We start from the raw sequence: 22008 nt of genomic DNA, 5'->3' as shown, positions 1-22008 counted from the left end.
AAACACAACAGGCTCAAGGCTCACCCTTCTCAGATACCTGAAAAATGCCTTTTTGTTCCTCAGCTGTGAAACTGGAAACTCATACAGGAAAAATCCTAATTCAGACCTGGAAGTACTACTTTTATATTGGAATAGTGAGGAAAATAACTACGATGGAAGCATTAGTATGAAATTAAGGGCTGACACTTATACACATGGATGCTTCTTACCCATAGAAAATGCAAGCATGTAATCAAACACCTTTAAGATTATTTAACGTATTTTACAGTCAGTGGCTATGAAAGACATAGGCTGAGTTTTCAAGGCTGAGGTGAAAGGTGATTTGAAAGGTGACTTAGCAAACAATGGCAACCAGTTTCTTTGATCTACAGCTAAAGCCAAACATGCTTCCCAGACCCACAGTAATGGGATTTGTCCATTTTATTTTGGTTCCATTATTAAGTTGCCCAGAATTGTACAAACAAGATTTTTTAAAATAAAAATTTCCCAAGTCCACACATAGTCAACTAAGTCTATCAGACCATCTGTTTAATTCTGGCTGAGTGCAGAACAGAAATCATAAGTTAAACAGTCTTTACTTAAAGCAACAGGAAGCTATGTCAAGAATTAAATTACTATAAACTGAAATATTTCTGAGAATAGAACAGCTTTAATCACCGTTGTACTTGCTATGCATGTTAGAACAATAAATCTAAAATATTCTTACTCACCGTTGAGGCTAATAACACAGTAATGAAAGGTAACATGATTTAAATTAATCCTTCCTCATTGCATTTTAAATGAAACTGAATTATTTTGTATTTCTTGTCGGCTAGGATCATATATATGCACATTTACTGGGATTCACCCAGCATATGACAACTTGCGTATCTGAAGTAATTTGACCATTTGACCAATCCTCAATTGCCAAACCACAGATTAAGTAAGAAATTAGGATTAAGTGCTCTTCAATCCTGAGTGCTCTTGCAATAAATGTGCTGTGAAAAAGGAATGGATGAGACAAAATGCGATTCCCTCAGGGAATGGACAGGACAAGGTCCTGGAATCATCCTCCTAGGCATCAACCAGTAAAGCAGCATAGTGTGGAGAGAAATTCAGTCATACAAACAAGGAAAATGAAAAGCAATACAAGTGAATGGTGTTATTTAGGTCATATAATTTCATAGCACTATCTTTCACTATAAGTTTTAAAGTAAAGGCCTACAACCAAAGAATGCAGTATTGAGTATATTCTAACAGTTGATAGCCTTTCAGATGACAAGTAATTAGAGTAATTTATGAGCAGTCAGAACAAATTGAATCCTTCAAAAGTGACATTGGTACCAAGGAATCCAGAGAATTTACAGAAAAAACTGAAACATTCCTTCAGGGCCCAAGCACTGCAGAAAGCAGGATTCGATACACAGAGCAAGCGTGTGCCACTTCACTTATTAACAGCACCAAGTGAAAACTGCATCTCAGGAGGCAGGCTGGTGTCACCCAGCTTGTCAGGTCAGCTGGGAGAAAAGCACAGCAGCCCACAGACTGTTCTCAGCCCAACAGTGGAAATCTGAGATGCATTAAATGCACCAAGTCTGCAGCCTCGCACAACTTCAGTAGGGCCAGGGCCAATTCTGCCCTTTATCCAACTACTGCAACAGAGGGATCAAATGCTTAAATCAAGCAACCACCCCAGTGTTAAGTATGTGAAAGAAACTGGAAACAGATATGCTGTCTTAAGGAAACATTAGTGAGGCAGATTAGAGGACAAGTTGTTATTGCAGAGTTATAGTGAGAAAGTACCTGCAGCATCCTGTTCCTTCAAAAGTGAAGCTGGTACAACAGGATGAGGACCATAACTGTGCAATTGTTCACACAGAGGACTATCCTTCCTCATGTCAAGGAGTTATTTCTACAATGAGCAGCCAGTGAATAGTAAGAACGTGGGTAACAGAACTGGCCGCTACATGAGTAACAAACCCTGAAATGACTGCTGTGTAATATATCACCCCTCATTATTACCTGCAAAATCTCAATGATTTTCAATTTGGTGTCCATTACAATCACATCTTCACTGTCTGCAGTGCTGGCTTGCTTGCTTGGGTGAATGCTTGGCTGTATGTCAGGAGTACTGATGGGAAATACAGAACCTCTACTCAGCACCATTTGGGTCATCATCTCTCCTACCCCATGGATTGTCCTCATGACGTTGTTCCCTGTGCATTAAACAAAAACAGACACATTTCCTAGGACTAAAGCAAGTTTACAATGCTATATAGCAGATATATACCCATGTTGTCAAACCCCTTTTCAGTCTCAAAAGGCATATTGAAAAAGAAGCCCTCATTTCCTGAGTTCATTCAAACTACCCAATTAGGCAAGAATTTCCTATGCTGATTTTCCAAGATATCATTTCTTACAGGTCAACAGATGGTAAATATGCCAAAATATTTCCAGAGGTCTGTTAACATGCTCAACAAATTATAAAAAGTAGAACTAAAGAAATCTCACTCATTCCTTTGCCTGAAGATATATTATCCACATCCAAGATAATTTCTTAAAGAGGTTTATTTCACTTGTTTTTAAGAATATTTGCAAATCGAGTGTTGCATATCCAGTATTATAGAACATCCCTAGGCAAGCAATTCCAGCACCTGACTATGCTTATCGTTAGAAAACTTTTATTGGTATTTTATTAATACCATCTATTGCTGCAATTTGGAGACATATTGGAGGAGTTTTAGCTGTCACATTGAAGGAGAGTAAAGAGATGAGGTTTTGCCAGTCTGATCAATCTCTTTGTGTGGTTCAAACGACAGGGCACAACCCAAACCCAACTAACACAACCAGCCAACCATCCCCCTTCAAAAAAAAAAAGTCCCAGGATTATGCCAGGCTTGAAGGCTGTCCTGAAGGTTAAACTGGTATCTGTAATCACAGTGCCTTTTGTAAGTTATTCATGAGGGAGAAAATTATTTCATACTTACGTGGTAAAACCTTTATCTAGATTGCAATGGTACACTGAAAAAATCTACCAAGAAATACCACCTGTTCCCACCAGATTATACTGGTCTTTATAGTGAATTTTGATGGGAAAAGCATCTCAGTGAATCAGTGGCTTCCTTGCAAAGGTGGGACAAGAAAGTGTGAGAATATTGTGCTACCTACCTACATGAATCAGTTTCTTTCCTTGTAAAACACAGATAGGAAAGAATGGAGGAAGGGAAAGGAATGACAGCATCTCTTCACAGGAAGAGTGCCAGGACCTAGGCTACACTAAAGGCAAAGAAAAGACTGAAGGAAATGTAGCTTTGCTGAGAGAAGCCTGAATAGTTCTTGTCTTGTCCTTTAATACACTTTAATCACCATGTCACGGCCAAGCTTTACTCACACTGAAGAAGCCCTCTTCCCAGATAATCTGCTGTAAAAGCTAAGGCTGGATTTTAATTTTTTTTTTGCAAAATCCTCCTCTTAGTCCCTTCTTTTTTCAATCCATATAGCTCAATTACAATGTATATGGGAAGAGAATGCCTTTAGCCCTGACTTTAAAAGGGAAACACACAAAAAAGGTGCTTTTTCAAAATGAATGAGGCAGATTACTGTCAGGTTTGAGGTCCCATTCAGCATCTGGTCTCGTGTGCAATCACTCTGAATCAGTCTTTTAAAAATAATACTTCAAGTCCCTACAAAAGAGGGTTGGGGAGGGAAATGTACTTCTGATTTTGCATGTTGTTAGGGGGAAAAAAACCTAGAAGTCAAACTACAGGCTGGATCCTCACATTAGGCAGGCACAGAAAGTTCTAACTGCTTACACAGGCATAAAGCAAATAAATTCATCACAAATACTCTCCATAACACAAAATTAAAATGGTGTGTTTTCCTTTCAAATCAAGTAAAACAGTGTGGGAATAACATGGCATGGATATCTCTCTCCCACTCCCCAACTCTTTTCTTCCAGTGTGCTAAACAAGTATTTGTATTGACCACTACTCAGGGCACCTGTGTGAAGCTACAGTGTTATGAATAAAAAAGTTATCAATTTTTTTTAAGGTTGCAAAGTTTAAAAAAAAAAAAAAGTTGAACCAATTGCTGTTAAATTGAAGGTTACCTGCATGTTGCAGGGACCTATTGTTAAAGAGTTCTTCTTCAATTACCTGTTAATGGTTGGTGATTAGCCATTGTCCCCTCTAATGCTTGCCAGGGGTGACACCAGACCCCGCAAGCAGCAGGGGAAGGGGAGTGACACCAGAGCTAGTATGCAGATGAGAGAATGCATTTCACCTGTAAATTTCAGGAAAAAAACCCTAAAAACAACGAGCCAAGATGGAATTAAGAGACCTAAGTGACGTCTAAAGATGAGGAACTTAATCCAGTATCTGCTAAGATCCTTTTACTTCTCACCCTAACTTAAAAAGGTCTTAACTAGAAAGAGGACCTGGAATGTTAGACCGAAAAAGGTGGGAATTTCCTACACTCCCGTGAGGACTGAAGCCCCGGCTCTGCCTGCAGACCAGTGGACACAGCTGCATCATCCTCCTCCTCTGTGCCACTCCTGGGAGCAGCAGCGGCGTGGGCGCGACCCGTCGGCTTCTCCCCACCTGAGCCGATTCTTTTTAATAAAGGCAATAAAAAGGAGAAAGATCTCCTGCCCTATTTATTTCATACAGTACTACATGAAGGACCTTCAACCCTTAAAGTACCTTCAGTTAAACAAACATTTTGTGTCTTCATCATTTCAAACTATGAAATAAATTAAATCCATTTCATTCTGTCCTTAATGCTGACAGATAAGCCCATAAACAAGACCTGTAGCTTGGGCAGCTGCATCATGGCCTGCAACACCCCTGGCATACACCCCAGTTGAGGAATTATCATCTCTCAAAACATCAAATCAAAATCCCTTTTGCTCAATTGGGCAGAGGGAAATATAAATAGAGGGCATGTGGAAAGCTCAGGAATTCTTTAAAAACAAACTTCAGTCAATGGGGTTAATGATAAGGAAACCACTTAGGTCTAAGACAAGTCCAGAAGACAGTCTTCTCAAAACCAAGATACAACTGCAGTTTGCCCAAAATAAGGAAGAAAAATTCCACTTCATCTTGAAAAGTTCCTGCTCACCCTTCAAGACTGAATTCTACTCGGTGTAAAACAAACAAAAAAGTTAGTGTCTTATAGACAAGATATCGGGCATCTTGGGTGGACCTCAGTTCCTGGAGAAAGAAACCTGGGATATTGCCCAGACCATATCTTGCTTATTTCTCAGCTATTACTGGGGTGCTGCACAGGCATGGCAGGGAATGGGATTCAACTCCTTCCATGAAAAAGGAATTAGTCACCATCTCTGCATTTCAGGATGACCTCCATAAATAAGTAGATAACTTTTTCCACCTCTAGGAAGGGCAGTGAGAGGCCTGCAATAGCAAAGACGCTGAGGCACTCAGCTAAAGTGATACTGGAGCCTAGAAAAACATCTAGGAAATAAAAAGAAATTAGGTGAGTGCTGTTCTTTCCTCGTACCCACAGAACACCAGTAGTCAAAGGTGACACAAACCAGTGAGAGGAAGCTGTTTCCCAACAGCATCAGTAACAAGGATAAACCCTCTGTCCACAGCTTTCCTTCACTATTGACTTTAATGCAAGTGATCTCAAAAGATAAGAGTGGGAAAGTGAAGGAAGATTAAGGTGGTTACTTATTATCCCTGCCATTTCAAACAGCATTTCATTAATGCATAGGAAAGGATTTTAGTAAGAGAAAAGTCTGCTTAATCAAGTTCAGTATTTACAGCTGAAATGGGTAGTGATTCAATACTGCATTACTTCTGTCAATAACAACAGGGAAATAAGGTGTCATCTGGGAAAACTTTTTAACCAACTGCCTGATGCTGACTGTAATTTTCAGTTAATTCAGAGCAGGCTTGAAGAGAATATTCCCAGAGTTAAAATGCTGCAGCAACTGGAGCAATTCAGCATTTCTTGTCAGAAAAGGTATCTCAACAACCATGTTTTGCAGGTGCTGAAGAAATGCAACCCTCTCCAAGGAGCAGACAGCAGTCAAGCAGCACATTCATGGACGGCAGTGAAGCAGCTGATGTGTCTCAACACGGAGAGGAGAAGCTCCGCTTTGTGAAAGAAGCCGTGGAGATCTTCCATGTACATAAGGAGTGGGGAGCAACTTCTCTTCCAAAAGATCCCCCAGTAATCATCACTGGTGATACTCAGTGTTGTCCGTCCAGCCTTGGAAGCCTGGACCGTGTTAAGCATGGTTTTAAATCTGTCAGCTACAAGCACGAGGGGCCAGCAGCAGTCTTGCTTGAACATGGTTATCCCAGCAGGGATTACCTGAGGTAAGGCACGCAGGAAGGTTACTGCAGTTTAAAAAGCGGCTGGCTCTCTGCCAGCTAAGCCTGCAACAATGCAAGACAAAATACATTGGCTCAATAAAAGAGATTTAAGTTCTTAGTATACATGTGCACACAATGACTAAAGTAAGGGAGCTCTGATCTTAGTCACATCCCCAAAGTGCTTCCTGAATACCAATGACCAAGGAAAAATTAACTTACTGTCTCAGCTAGTTAACTGAGATAAATCAGGAGAGAGAGCAAGTAGATGTGAATCTTGATTACTTTTATGTGCACTTTGCTAGATAAGTGAAGAGAAGCTGAGCTGTGCCTCCATATGGTACTGCCACCCTTAACCTGCTAACCTCATCTTTGGCTGTTTTCTTTGAGGTCAAGGTACTAACATTTATATATGCTGTGAAGTATGGCAGGGAGAGAAACAGTCCTTGCAATGTTGTGAGGTGCTAATGTGTGCACTTCTCTCAGCAGCAAACTGCTGCAGAGGAGCTCAGAGCTGTGACTGACCAACAGAGGAAAAGAACACAAGGAAATCTCCTTGAATCTTTTTCCAATTTTTTCTTCTTCTCTGTTCCTCTGCCAAGACAAGTCAGACACCAAAAGCCTTCCACAAGCAGTGGACCCATTAGAAATGTCTCCTATTTAATGTACAGTCTCAACAAGATTAGTCGATGGAAGAGTGAATTCACTATGCACAAGTGGTAATTTAAAGAGCTGCAGATTGACAGACAGTGAAGGAAGAGGAAAGAAGAGAATGCTTGTCATGTTTTGAATAGACAACTGTGCATCTCCTTTTCATTACTTTTTATTACAGTGATCACAACTTCCTAATGAGTATCAGTTTCTGTCACAAAACTGTAGCACATAATCTCATGCAATTTGGCACGACTGACAACACAGCAGCCTCTCTGAGAAGAAAGGCTTTTCAGAGGAGTCAGTTATGGGGAAAAAATAACAACCACCCAAGTAATCGAAACAGTGGATAATTTGACACTTCATTTTCTACATAAACATATTTTCTTGATAAGTCATTTACTGGTTGCAAAAATTCTAAAAGCAGAATATAAAACTGAACAACAATCTGCTATGCAGCATAGTATGGATGATAAGTGACAAAATACCATATTCAGTAAGAAAAACAACTGTCAAAGGCAGCTGGTAATTTGTGCCTTTTCTTCCAGTTGTTCCCAGCCCATTGTTATGGAGCATCCTCAGTTTGCTCTCCAGGACCCACAGAATTTTGGATATTTCACACAGAGAGCAGAGAACTGTGCAGAACCTGAGGGTGAACAGTCAGTGGAAGCCTCAAAGGCTGGCAGATTGCCTTAGGACTCCGGCCCCAGTCCACAGAGTCCTCTGCTCCACAGAAATCTCCAAGATACCAGGGAACCAACATGCAGCCTTGTTTATTTGAAAGTTACCTATAGGCACCTGATCTGGTCCCTGGTTGCCAAGGAGGGAAAGAGCCTGCTCTTATGATATTTGCTGTTCAGTCTTCCTCGGAAGAAAGAAAAATTAATTCCTAGGACTCAGTTTTGAAAACTGCTCAGCTGTTTTTAGCTTGAACAGTTTCCCACAGTGCTTATCTCCCTACACAGAAATTTTTAAAGTGCCCATATTTTCAAAAGGATTTTAACACCAAGTAGCTTTCCCTAGGGACTGGACCAGCTGGATGCTCAATGCTTCTGGGAAATAAGTAACTAAATGGGAGCTGCCACATGGAATCATAGACTGGTTTGGGATGGCAGGGACCTTAAAGTCCCCCCAGTTCCACCCCCTTTGCCATGGGCAGGGACACCTGCCACCAGGTTTCTCAGAGTCCCATCCAGCTTTGTCTTGGAAAATTCCATGGATGAAGCAACCGCAGCTTCTCTGGGCAACCTGTGCCAGGACCTCACCACTCTCACATGGAACAATTTCTTCCTAATATCCAAACTAAACCTACTCCTGTCAGTGTGAAGCTATTCTCCTTGTCCTGTCTCTTCATGCCCTTGGAGTAAATAGTCTCTCTCCAACTTTCTTGTAGGTTCCCTTCAGGTACTGAAAGGTCTGATCAGATCTTCATGAGATCTGTTAATGACCAGAAAAGATAAATGTATGTGCATCCACTACCCCAAAAACCTTCATTAACCTGTCCATAAAAATCAAATATATTATTTAATCTTGCTTACAGAAAAAAAGAGGAGAGAGGAAGAAGAAATCAAAGACTTTACAAAAATATGACAATTCTCACATGGTCTATGCAGTTATTAAGTTACAGAAACAACTCTCTGATGTCATCAAACCTGAGCATGCTTTTGATTAGGACACTGATACTTCAGTCAAAACCAGCACACAGGACCTTTTCTCAACCCATGTGTCAGTGTACATGTGTTCAACCAGGTTTTAAGAAAATATTCACAACAGCAAAACTCCAAATATCCTTGGCTTTGGGAATTTCAGTTAGATTTACACTATTGTTCCACCAAAAACTTCCCAAAGAAAGCTTCAGTGACATCTTAAAGCACACAACACCTCCAGTCCTCAAGGATCTTCTGTCAGGGAACCACATGTTCAGCAATATCTAAATACCAATAGCAAGATTAAGAATCCAATGGCAGCTTTAACTCTACATTTCTTTGCTGATTTGGCTACATTGCTTCATGCAATTCAATTTTTCTTCATGAAAAGCTGCAGCCATTTTAAGGATATATAATAACAACACTAATTTTTAAAATTAGTGTTCCTAAAGGAACACATTTTATTTCAAGCTCTTCAGAGCTGTATATTATTTGCCAGAAGTATTAAAGCCTTACAGCTCTTCTTGTAAGAGAGGTATTAATTTTTACAGGTTTTCTACAGAATTTATTCATAAAGACTTCAGAACCTACCACAAACAGGCCAAGAATCACACTTTATGTCTTCATTAAACCATTTTTCATTGTTCAGTAACTAGCTGACCTCAGGTAACGCTTACAGAAAACCTAATGCCTGGCATTAAGGACACACGGTGAGGTATCACGTCCATATTTTATAGTCCTCAGAAGCAACGAGGCAAAACAAATAAAAAAACTTATGATGTGCCATGGACGTACATTTGCTCCCTAGCCCTTGAGTGAATCTGGCCACTCCAGCCTCCACCACAACAAAACCACAAACCTTCCCTTTTTATATACAAACTCTCAGCTGCCCAGCCATGGTGAAACTCCACCAAACTTCACCTTCTCCTGTCATTCTGCAGGTTCTGGGCTTTTTTCCTATCCCCAAAACCACTGAGCTGTGTCAGGCAAGGAAAAAAATGCATACCTCAGCATTCTGGCCTTGAGGGTAAAAAGCACCATGGGAATCAAGCCTCCTAACTGAGTTACATCTGTAAAACAGATATTGATTCCTAGAAGAGCAGTGGTCTCTGGAATCCCATTAATGCATGGGTCTTATAATGAGGGAAGGAGTAAGGAGGAAAGAGAAATGGCTCATGCCACAGAATTAAGCTCTCAGTCAGACCTCCCCTTTGTTCTGCCAATACTCTGCACTGAACAGCAGTTTCTTCTCCGTAGCTATCTGTGACTAACACACTTAACTCTCCCTTTTCCTCTTAGACTATTTCTTTTCTGGTAAACTGCTGGTATAAATTATTGCTCCAATCTGCCAGGCAGCCATTGCCTCATTAGCCCTGCTAATCAAAGTAAGCCTCAAAGAAGATACTGCAAATTGTTAACTAGACAAAAGTGGAGGTAACAGAGGCAGATGCCAGGCTGAGAAACAGTAGAGCAATTTTGAATAGTCTTGGATGAAGTCTGGTCCTCCTTGGACACAGAGGACCCATAGGGACCACAGAAAAGGCAGGTACAGCCTTGTTGTCAACCGTCAGTGGCCTCACTGGTGCTTCCAGTCACTGTGTACCTCTACTTACAGCCAAAAGAGGTTGGAAGAAAATATGACCTAACTGGAGCTGGAGCTGAGGAGGCTCCTGGGCTGTGTAACAGCAACAGAAGCCGGGACAAGAGTCCCCTGACACATAGAAACACAAGCATTCCTCTGCAGAGTGAGGCAGTAGATCTCACCAGTGCTGAAGACTCCAGGAGAAGGCAAGGCCCCCTGTCCTGCCCCCTGGCAGGATGGAATCTTGTGTCCCTTCCATCTGCAGGAGGAACACACCACCAAGATACAGACCTAGGCACAACATGAAGCAGCTGGGATATATGACCACCAGTTTGAACAAGTAAAAAGAGGCATCTCCTTAGGTAGTTGTGGGCCACACATTAAATGTGAGAATCACAGAGGTGGGAGCAATTTAAGCTTATTACAGGCAGTTTTAAATTTATTTTTTTTTTCAAAAAGACTGAGCAAAGTAAATCAAAAGACTCCCACTGATATCAGTGGACACTGGCTCAGGAAAATTGTAGAGCTCCTGAGGGACAGATACACTCTACAGATAACCCAGATTTGCACCACTGAGGGTTTTTTTAGCAGGTGCCCAGGACTGTGAAATGCATCCCAAGGCGCATGCAGCTCAAATTCAGGGATGTATTTCCTGGCATGTCATTATTCCCATTCCCAAACAACAGAAACTAAACAGCACTGAGCTGTGTGGCAAATGTGTCGCTTACCTGCTGCTACTACCATGCTGCTTCCTCTTTCAGACCTGACATATGCTGTAGTTTCATGGTACGACTAAAATCAGCTATTTGAAACAGCAAATAGCACCTAGAGAAAGATGCGCATTTTAATTCACAGAGAATAAATTAGCAGTATCGGACAAGAGAGATTGGCTCCTTACTCTGGAATGACACAGCAGGGCGCACTTACTAAGAAAGCAATGACTTTACCTTTTAATTAAAACTGCAAGAGATTATAATGTTCTTTAAAGGTGCCAAAATGATAGTAGTACTAAATGAAATCCTCATTTTCTCGTTAAGAAAAAAAAAAAATAGAGATAGTATATTTTGTATATCCTATATTTAATGTTTTTAATCTAAAAGGGGAAAAAAACAGAAAACAGCTTCAAATATGCACAAAAATAATTCAAAGTTAAGACACACTGACTGAAGCAAAAAAAAAAAAAAAAGAAGTTGGTTGCAAGATTTTCAAGTCAGTTAATTTTTAGGGTGCAATCTAGATAAGAAGCATTTCCAAAAATATACATCCTTAGTTTTTACAGGATCTTGTCTCATAAATGTTTCTTAGCCAGCTTTCTTCAAATCTGTCTTCATCAAATAAGGTCACCCATGAAACTACATGTACATTAAATTTAATTCTGGTTCAAGTAACTGACAGTGGCATTAAAATTAAGTTTTCTAAAGGAAGTAACGAACATTTATAATAATGTAAGGATCAACAGGACAAGGGAGAATGGCTTCACATTGACAAGAGTAGGTTTAGGTTGCATATCAGGAAGAAATTGTTCCCTGTGAGGGTGGCACACGTTGCCCAGAGAAGCTGTGGCTGCCCCATCCCTGGCAATGTCCAAGGCTAGGCTGGATGGGGATCTGAGCAACCCAGGATAGTGGAAGGTGTCCCTGCCCATAGCAGGGAGTTTGAACAAGATGATCATCAATGTCCCTTCCAACTCAAGCCATGCTATGATTCTGTGTTTTTAGAATCTTTGCCAAACCAAGACAGAGAAACCCACAGAAATCAAGGACTACCTCAGCCATCAAGGTGGCTCCAAATTTAAGCAAAGGAGGGAAAAGGACTTCTTAATGTAGAAGGTTAGTTAAGTCTTCATGTAACTTCCACTAAGCCTAAAAATACATTCCATTTTGCAGATTTGCCTCAACAGTTCAACACTTGTCATATGTAATTCCTTACTTAACAAGTAGTTTTACTGAAGTAAGTGGGTGTACTTAAGAAATAAATATTAAACAGGGAAGAAGACTCAAGGCTGCTGGTTGAAAAATTTTATTCTTTCAGTTCTGAGGTACATACCTCCAGGAAAGCTTTCCACAGCCAAGACTCACCACATTCTTCCACCCATCATTAATGTATTTCCCAAAATCCTGACTACAGTTTCCACAATGCAGACTGGCCAAACCAGTCAGGAATCCAGCTCACCAGTTCCCAACAACTTCACATTACCAGAATCAGATGTTAGAAACTTTTGTTGCTACTGACCTGGAACAAGTAAATGGAAAGACACCATAACCTACCAGTCCCCAGATTTTTTTCAGCACTGATTTTCCCATAGAAATCAATAAATTTTAAGAAAACTAAAATACAAAACCTATAATGTAAAATACATATATCCTGACCAAAATTCTCAACTTCTACAGAGATACTATCTACCACCTACTACAGCTATAGAATAGAAATTAAATGACTTATCCATTTGGGCAAACCTCTTTTCAAGTAATCTTTCTTTGACCCTGAAATAACTGTGATTTTGAATCGGCTTAACTATTGAAAAAGTCTTGTTTTTAAATATAGGTTTACTATCAATCTATGCAAATTTACACTTAAATAGTCATGAAAATTAAAATATACAGAACCTAAGCTGGTATTTATTAGCACTTTTTCTCTACAAAAGCGTTACAGGATCACATCCCTAATGCTTGATAAAACTTAAACATATTTGTTTATATCAATAAACTGTCAGTCTCAGGCATCATGACTGGCTTTCAGTGTTTGTCAAAACTGGAGTTATGAGCTATACTTTGAAGCCCTAAGCTCAAGGAATGAAATACATCTTCTTACTGATTTAAAACTTATGCCTAGACAATTGAGATCCCTGACTGGAAGCTTTAAAAAAAACACTCAACCAATAAACAAACATAAAAACCCAAACAAAGCCCCACAAGTTCTATAAACTCCAAAATTTAAACTTCCATACATTCACAATATAGACACAAAAATCGCAACAGAAACAATCATATCTTTTTGTTTGTTTGTTTAAAGAACAACAGCATAATGATTTTTGCAACTCAGGGAAGCTATTTTTTCTTAGAAAGGATCTATGTTAACCTGCACATCTCTAGAGTAATAATGTGTTGGAGGGACACCTACCTGCAATATTCTGCAAAGGTTTGGTATGACTGTTATAAGTAGTGGACCTGCTAGAGAGGATGCTGCAGTCTGGAGAGATGTGGGAGAATGGATTGTGACCTCCTCTAACGGCAAGAATTCACCCTCACACCTCCCTGACTGGAGAGAGAGGTCCCACCACTCTGAAAGAGGGCAGGGAACAATCCATCTGTCTGTGTTTTATGGAAGTTACAAATAAGAAAACACTTGCTGGAAAAAATCAACAGACCATTCTGATCTTAGAAATTGCCATTACATTTTCCAAAATCTAAAAAAGCTGACTGAGATAATTCCTAACTTCACCCTTTTTAATAGTCTAAGAAACTAATATCATAAATTAAAAGAGACAATAAAAAGCCAGGATAGATTACTAATAAAACAACTAACATGTTCTGAGCAACACAGTTTTATAAGGGAGGTTATCTGTGTAAAAAGGGAAGGGAACCCTTGCATGTACAATCTTATTATAAAATGGAAAACCAAGGTATATCTACAGCTTTGCATGGTGAATGGTCCTTACTCTCAGAGTGAGGGAAGATCTAGAAAAAAATCCTAAGACCAATTTCTGTGCTTGCCTGTTAATTCCTCAGGATCCCTACTGCATCCTGGACAAGACAGATCCAGACTCCATAGGATCCAGGGAACACCTGTGCTTCTGGACTCACCCTTGGGATCATCTACAGTCCAACACAAGCAGAGGCCCAGAAGTTCCAGCCCCGCACCTCCCCTCAGTGGTGCAATGTGCAACTAAAGTGATGCTGGTTGATTCTTGTGTGGTTCTCCTTAACGAAAAGCACTCCCCCATTTTGCTTGAGTTGTGATTTTCAGACATGAAATATGTTCTTTGAACATGAAGCTCTGTGAGCTGGGTGCTCAAAGATAGTGAATAGGGGTTATGAAACTTCTTCAACTTCATTCTTGAGACACATGCATCTTTATAGCTCATGGGTAGGTGAGTTTGCACCTCCAGGGAAAGCAGGAGGAAAAGCAAGATGCTTGGACATAGCAGTTAAATATTCAGGATCATCCTGTCTCAAGTGCAAAGCAAATGCACACTTTATGTAGTTTATAGTTTCTCAATCAGAAAGGAAAAGGGAGGGTGAAGAAAAGATCTGACCATTCAAAGGCATCCTTTTATTTTACAAAGGCTGTAGAAGGCCTCTTCAAGAAGTCTTACAGCTATTTCTACACAAAGACACATTGTCTCATCACAGTTTCAATGCCTGCTTTTAAGTCTAGACAGCATAGCCAATATCTCCAGACTCTCGTAAGATTGCGGACTGACAACAGTCTGCAACAGCAAAAAAAAAAAAAAACTCCAAAGTTTTCTAGACATAGAGTTAGTAGAAAAAGGGGAAAAACAAACCAATCACCAACCAAACCAAACCAATTCACAGGTAATTAACAAGAGAACATCCATGGATTGTCACATCCTGACCTGAACTGGTCAGTGTTTGAAAGGTAAACATCCATGGAGACAGCTACAGCAGGAAAGAAATTTAAATAATCTGTACAAAGGCTGAAGGTAATAAAAAAAATCACACCTTTGTTCTGTGCCTTTTTTGCTGAAAGAAAGTGAGAAAAAAACAGGTTTGTGACAGAAAGTTTCCAACAAGGTTCCAGTACATGGTTGAGCACTACTAAAAAGGCTACCAAGCTTCCATTTGCAAGGTGCTGCTATTTGCAACATTCCTTCACCCATTTATTTCAAAGTAAGTTCATTGATTTGCATGGAATTGCTAAGGAAATTCATATAACTGAGAGCAGGTCTGTTTGGAGTTAAATGGGTGGCTCCTTCCTCTCTTATATAGCTTGAAAGGAAACCCTTCTGCAGAAATAAAAGGGAATTAAGGACAAAACATTATTTTATGGGTAATAAATGTAAGTAAAAACACTAAACAAGATGTATAATCAGGATTAAAGGCTTGGGCAGAGTGAGAACTAAGCAGAAGAACCACATCTGCATGTCCCATGTTTCAAATATGCCAAGATTGTGTCTGGAGTCAAACTGTGTCCAGAGCAATTTAAGAAGAGAGTCTGCAATGCAGTCTTTCAGGGACAAAAAAGGAAAACATAATTCTAAGTGTCTGGACATACAGTCTTTTCTCTAGTGCTGAGGAGGGACTGCAGCCAGCTACAGCATGATTTGATGTGCACTGCATTGCAGAAAAGACTTCAAGAGGGTGTCAGTAAAGTCTGCAGGCAGTGATGGAGAGAAGATCAAGAGAACCAAGCATATGAGTTCTTGGTTCAGAGATGACAATGACAGTCTAGACCTCTCCAGAGTATGTGAACCTCAAAGAAGAAAAAAGTTATAAAGAACAGCACACTCCTGCAGGGCATCTGTAGAGCCCTGAGCAAACTGATGATTAGAAAAACTCAAGGCTGGGAAAAGGCCTCCCAGAGAAAACACAAAATAATTGTTTCCAACAAGACAGCTCATCCATTTTGGTGCTGTGAGCCAGCTGGCTGGCAACACCAGCTACGTATCAAAACAGAATTTGCCATCAGTCAGTCCTGTGGATGCTCAGCCCACATCACTGTCAAACCTCTCTTCCACTCACACAGGAGAACTAAACTGCTACGTTTCAGCACCTTCCTGGCATGTTCATTCTTCAACCCAGTTTTAAACCGTGGTAGCAAAGGCAATGGGACATACAGAATAGTCCTAGGGTTGTCAGAGGCATTGTGGTCTGGGTTCAGAAGAGCTTATTCTAAGTTGACAAACACAGGCAGAGGATGGCCTCGTCTGGACTTCCTTTGGGTACTTCTGCCATTGTAGAACCAGAACCATCTCATTCTCCCTTTCAGTAAAGTGCTAAGAAGATTAACAATCAGCTGTGCCACAGATGAGCCACCATAATCCCTGTGCCCAGGCAAATACTGCTTCAACTCCCTCGGGATGTTCAAAGCAAGGGACATTGAGGTTTAGAACCAAATTTGAAATTTGAAATAAACAAAGGAGCAGCAACGCCAATGCAGTACCCACAAGTCATGAAGGATACAGCTCTGTTCAAAAAGGTTCCTTTTTAGCTGATCATCTAAATGCCCCTTGCAATGCATTCCTGTAGGAGGGCTGATGTGGGAAACACAACCTTGAAAGAGTAATGAGATTCTCCATAAGTTATTTCCAACTTAAAAAGCTAATTACCCACTGGAATAAACATCTGTGCTGCTCATCTCACCTCCATCCTGAAACTTGCTCAGCCTTTCAAAGTATGATGATATGGGAACTTGAACAATATCTAGAATTGCCAGCAGCGTCCGGGTCAGTCTGAGGAGCTCACTAAAACTATAAAAGCCAAAGTATATGAGGTTTCGAGCCAGATGTACCACCTATGAGAAAAAGAAATTAAAAATGAAGGAAGTACTGACAGCCCTTGTGGTCTTCAATTGCATTTCACACAGCAGCTTCCACTGTTCAGATTCAGATCTTGAGTGCATTCAAACTAGCACAAGTCTTGCTACTGATTTTCAGACTAAGGCCAGTGACATTAAATGTCTGTCAGGATTAGACAAAGCAATTGATCAGTCAGGTTACAGCAGACAACAAAACCAAGGTGAGATTTAGGAAGGCTTGAGAGGATAAAATTGCATCTGTGAAAATATATAAGATCAAGAAGAAAGACTCTGAGAAATTATTTAAAGAGGCAGCAGCTTTGAGGAAGATTTTGGGGAAGTCAGCAGAAGAGTAAGATGATATGTCTGCACAGAGGTGATTTCAGGTGACCAGAGGCAAAAGCAACAAAGAGAAGTAGGCTGGAGGAAGAACTATAAAAGCTGTAAGCATTTCCTCTTTATTCCCCTTTATTCTTTGCTATGTGAACCTAGAAAATCTAGGCCTATCTAAAGTTTCTGTTAGTAATTTCAAACAATGTTTAAACCACAGGATTAGGTTATTCAGGGTGTTTCATTGAGTGTAACACCCTATACAGAAAACAGCACTTACTTATGCTGAAGAATCTTTACAAGTTATTTCACTAATGTAGAAAGAACAGGAATATTCACTATTCACTCCCCAGAAATCCCCTCTCCCTCCACTGAGGGGTGGGAGCAACCACCCCAGGAGAAGGAAACAAAGGTTAGAAAAATACAGCAGACAAGAAAATTATTTTCTGCAATACCAGTCAGCACCAAGAACAATGGAATTAGGAACAGATATTTCTTTAGGCTACTTTACACCAACATTTATTCTGCAACTGGCTTTATTTTGAAAGAATCAACGTCATCTTCTCTGAAATGAGGAATAATGTAAGTAGGATGCAGATAGCTGAGAAGTACCTCAAATGTAAGTTTGTTTTTCTCTTTGTCTCCAAATGGAAAGGGCTGATTCACAACTTCTTTCAAGTACTCTTCTACAAATTCCATTGTTAGTGCAAACTTTGTCTTCATTTCATTCCTTGAAGAGTCAGTGAAGGAATCATATCTACAATACAAGGCACAGAAAGAAGGAAAATTAAATACCTCTAATATCAGGATCAGCTGTCACTAAAGAAAAAAGCTAACTAATCATGACCCACTGAGATTACTCAGTTCAGCTCTCTGGAGATATAGAAAGTGCATGCCCAAACCTTCCCTTCAACAGTACCAGGAGTGGGAAGAATACAGACATGATAATACGACTCTTGTGGCAGATAGGACTCTTAAACCTTGCTGTGGCAATTCAATGAGGTCATTAACAGAAAAAACACTGCCTGCTGCACTGCTGTGCTTCTTCCTCTGTCTCTCCAGCCAAATATTCCCTGGCTGGGAGCACCCCAGTGCTGCTGCTCCATCAAATCAGTGAAGCCAGGCAGAGTTTCCACTGAAAACAATGGTCCTTTCTCTAAAATTAAATTTAACATATGCTTAAGTACTTTACTTAGTGAAGGCCAAAGCCTCTGTGAGTTGTTGGTGGATAGAGGCTGTGTCTTAATTCTGGGTTCCTAGCTGTGGCTTTCTGTTGAACTTGAGGTATAAAACTAAGATCCAGCCTAGCAAACCTGTCATGTGAGACACAATGGGATTACTTGGAGTGCAGCTGGTCTGAGGAAAGGCCATTCCATCTTCCCCAGCTTGGTCAATAAAATAACATAGTGAAAAATAAAAATTTAAATATTTAATGATTGAAAGCTGATTATTGAAGTTTCCAAGGGTAACAATAATTAACAGCTCCGTGCTCTGCAACAAAATGCCTTTTCACACGTTTTGTGGACACTAAACATCTGCAACCATTTTGTGCTGAGACTAACTCTACAAAGAGCTTTTTTACTTTAGTTTGAGGCACTTTCAACTCACTCATGAATGGTGATCTTGGTAGGAATTTCAGTCCACAATCTGGCATACTTGACAGGCACCACAGACTCCTGGGGATCTCTGTCCACATGCATGTGCAGCATCAGACGGCAAAAGGAAGCCCGCAGGTCATAGGGGAGGCTCTCATCAGACATACACCTGAGGATCAAGTCTACTGACAGCTGGGCAGATATCTGGTTGATGGCGAGATACTGGCGGTCCAGGCACATTCTTGCAAAGAGGTTCAGTTGGTACCTTTAGAAAAAAGGTAATAATGTGGTATTCAAGGAAATCGGTCGGAAATGCAAGAACACACCTCAGAATCTTATGTTACAAACCTGTTGTGAGCTTTTCTGATATAAATCCTAAAAAATAATATGTGATTTTGTTAAGCAAGGGAGCAACTTGACATTAAAAATATTTGTTCAATTCTTGTTTCAATTTTGTAAAATATTATTCCATGATCCCATTTCTTCTCTAATCCTCAAGACACTCAGGACATTCGCTTCTCAGACCGTGCCTTGCTTCCAGGGCAGCATAACCTAACATTAAAGCTCAATAAATAGAAGGTTAGAGGCAAAATAAAAGACACACAAAGATATGTGATGAGCAGAGAAAACTCAAGGTTTGCCTGGAGTAGGCAGCAGAGACTGTGACAACTCCCACAGGTAAAACTTGAAATGAATTCTTAGTTGCAGTTTCTGGCATGAAACTGATTTCATGTTTTTTTTCTTTCACGATTCTGGTTTCCTTTTTTGATATTGCCAAATGAACTGGATAAGAACAGCACTGGGGTTCTTCAGAGAGTTTACATTTTCTTCCCTTTGAATAAGCAGTTTTACCTGTAGTAGGTAAGAACTTCTAAATCAGCTTTTGTGCCCTCCTTTGCCTCCTGAGCCAGATGCCTGATGGCTTTGCCGTGAGGCTCCTTGTTGCTGTCGATCCAGTAAAGCCACACTTCCTCTTCATCAATGTCATCTGAGATGACTGGGCATTCCAGGGGATTGTCCATTTGGGTTGAAACCAGCCTGCAAACACAAACCACTCACAACAGAGCCACGAGCAAAGTGCTGGGAATTTAAGAGAGCAGACAACAAAAAGGTGGCAAGTTCTGATTACAGACACTCACTTGGTCTGGATGAGAATGTCAGCATTTCCTGGGCTAAGCATAAACTTGCAAATGAGTTCCTGAGTTACTGGTATTGCTGTGGTGTTAGATACACACAGGTCTGACAGGTAATCCAAGAATCTGCAGTCAAAAAAACACAGGTGCAGCAGAACATGAGACTTAAACTACTACTGGGGAACTGCAATAGAAAACTCTAGCACTCAGCACTAGAGGATGGGTAGACTACATTTGGTAGAATCCCCATTATACAGGGATTCTGTATAATGATATTTATCAACATATGATCTTTGCCAGTTCAAACTCTTGCAACTCACAACACCTTCCACTAGATCAGGTTATTCCAAGCCCCATCCAACCTGGCCTTGAACACTGCCAGGTAATGCTGGGCTACCAGAGAAGAGTGCAGACTGTCAGGACTCTGCATTCAAAGAGGTCATTCCATGTAAAGCAGAAAGAGCAAAGCTTTGCAAGGAAATCAGCTTCCTATTAACTTGTATCTCAAATTTAGGTCTTCTGATGTTTAACAAGGTTCAGGCAGAGGCTTTCCTCACACCTGGGACATTAATTAGGTACGTGGGTTTGTCTCTTTTCAGGGATTCCTGTGTGTGCAGTAACAGTAATCCATTTTTCAGCCTTTGACACACTGCAATATAGAAAGGGCCCCTGCCTTCTACGTACTTTCCACTTTCCATTATAGGAATTAAGTATCTCTGAGCCCACCACTCCACTAGCAAATGCAGCTAAAACTGAGCAAGGTGCTTAAGAGCTGTTGGGGGAGCACTTGTGAACAGGCACACACACACAGATCATATACTCCACTTCCTTAGAGATCTAGGTACAAACTCTGACCATCTGCTATCAACCATTCAAGGATCCAAAAGTCTGAACCTCTAAGCACAGACCACAATCCCCACTGAAGTCTGGGAACTGTAGTGGGTGAGTACAGACAGCATTTTTAGGGTAGACTTAGGAAAAAATCCACCCACACTACTGAAATGAAACTTTGTGGCAACTGGTAATTAAAAGTGCATAGCAATCACAAAGATAAAATTAAGCAAACAGCACATAATTACATGGAATTCTGGGGAAGTCACCTGGTTGGAGCCAAAACTCAGGAAGGTTTTTAATTTTGCAGCTTGTGGTTTAGAGCAGAATGCCACAATTCTCCCTCACCTCAACAGTGCTGCAAAAATCTACAAGACTCTCCATGAAAATCAGTATCAAGATGAAGTCTTTACTGTCCAGATTACACCATTCTGGCAAGGGGCAATTTTGAAACATTTATTGCTCCTGAACTCCTCAAAGAAGTGGATACACAGCAGTTGCATGATGTGGTTATGGCACAAATTCCATTACATCCTCCACCACAAGAAAATGCAATGTGTGATTTTCGATAAACACAGACCCTTCAGAGACAGAGCTGATCCTGTGATTTCCTCTTCATACTGACCAAGCCCAACACAGCTGAGCATGGGAGAGGCAATGAGATTAGAGTGAGGCCAAACAGGCATATAGAAAATAATTGAGGCAGTGAAGCACCAAGGCCTTTAGCAATATATCCTTAAAAGCGACTTGGAAAATGGTATTCACAATTACAGAGGACAATACTTGGCCTTCAGTATGTTCATTTTTATACTTGTATTACTTTACCCATTTTACAACTGAAAATCCAATAATAAAGAGATTTTTCCATTTAAAAATAAGGAAATCCATTTCTTTTATATTCTGACTTGAAGCTTATTAAAAAAAAAAAAAAAAATCAGCTGAGTGAAGTTCAAGGCCAGAAATTTTAATGTGGGACAAAATTCTGTTTAGGACACAAGTTTATGGGATCTTCACTGTCCCAGGCCCTTTTTAGGTCTCACCTGGAATCAGAACCTGCAGGAAAACTGCAGGTAAAAGCTGCAGTTTTCCTGCAGCTTTAGAAAAGCTTAGAAAAATTGACATGTGTGTATAATTTACACCAGGATTATTAGCAGGGGAACCAACACAAGTGGCAGTTTCACAGAGGAGCTGCAGAGCTGGGAGAAATTAAAGTTTATCTTAATTTCTCTTTGCCCCAGTCAGAACAGAGACCAAATTTTCAAGATTGTCTTGTAAAATATAAGCCCTCTTTTCAGTGAGCCCTAGTTTTAAAATGTGGATATGGATAAATTCCAAGAACTACAGATAGTTCTAGTATTTTCTGTACAGGTGGGGTTTCTGTTTGCCAGGTCAAAACAGGGAGAAAGAAACACCAAAGCAATAAATAGCATTCAATTCACAGCTACT

General features: G+C 40.3%; 1 protein-coding gene across 21 annotated transcripts in view; it reads right to left on the bottom strand.

Annotated features, from left to right (window-relative positions):
• ITPR2 (inositol 1,4,5-trisphosphate receptor type 2) overlaps window positions 1-22008 on the bottom strand; it is a 245188-nt gene that overhangs the window by 150081 nt on the left and 73099 nt on the right. For 20 of the 21 annotated variants that reach the window (XR_010362601.1, XM_064420759.1, XM_064420745.1 and 17 more), the window contains 7 exons: window positions 19738-19857; window positions 19451-19636; window positions 18947-18973; window positions 18612-18863; window positions 17616-17760; window positions 16520-16670; window positions 2002-2195 (listed from right to left, as the gene is read on the bottom strand). Coding sequence is in view for 20 of the 21 variants with exons in the window: in XM_064420759.1 (XP_064276829.1) it covers window positions 2002-2195; window positions 16520-16670; window positions 17616-17760; window positions 18612-18863; window positions 18947-18973; window positions 19451-19636; window positions 19738-19857 (1075 nt within the window). In the remaining variant the exon portion in view is untranslated. The remainder of the gene's footprint in view (window positions 1-2001; window positions 2196-16519; window positions 16671-17615; window positions 17761-18611; window positions 18864-18946; window positions 18974-19450; window positions 19637-19737; window positions 19858-22008) is intronic. The other variant, XM_064420739.1, reaches the window with a different exon arrangement.

The sequence above is a fragment of the Passer domesticus genome, chromosome 5 (assembly GCF_036417665.1).
Source record: "Passer domesticus isolate bPasDom1 chromosome 5, bPasDom1.hap1, whole genome shotgun sequence".
Taxonomy (NCBI): Eukaryota; Metazoa; Chordata; class Aves; order Passeriformes; family Passeridae; genus Passer; species Passer domesticus.
This window is presented reverse-complemented; position numbering and strand designations above follow the sequence as displayed.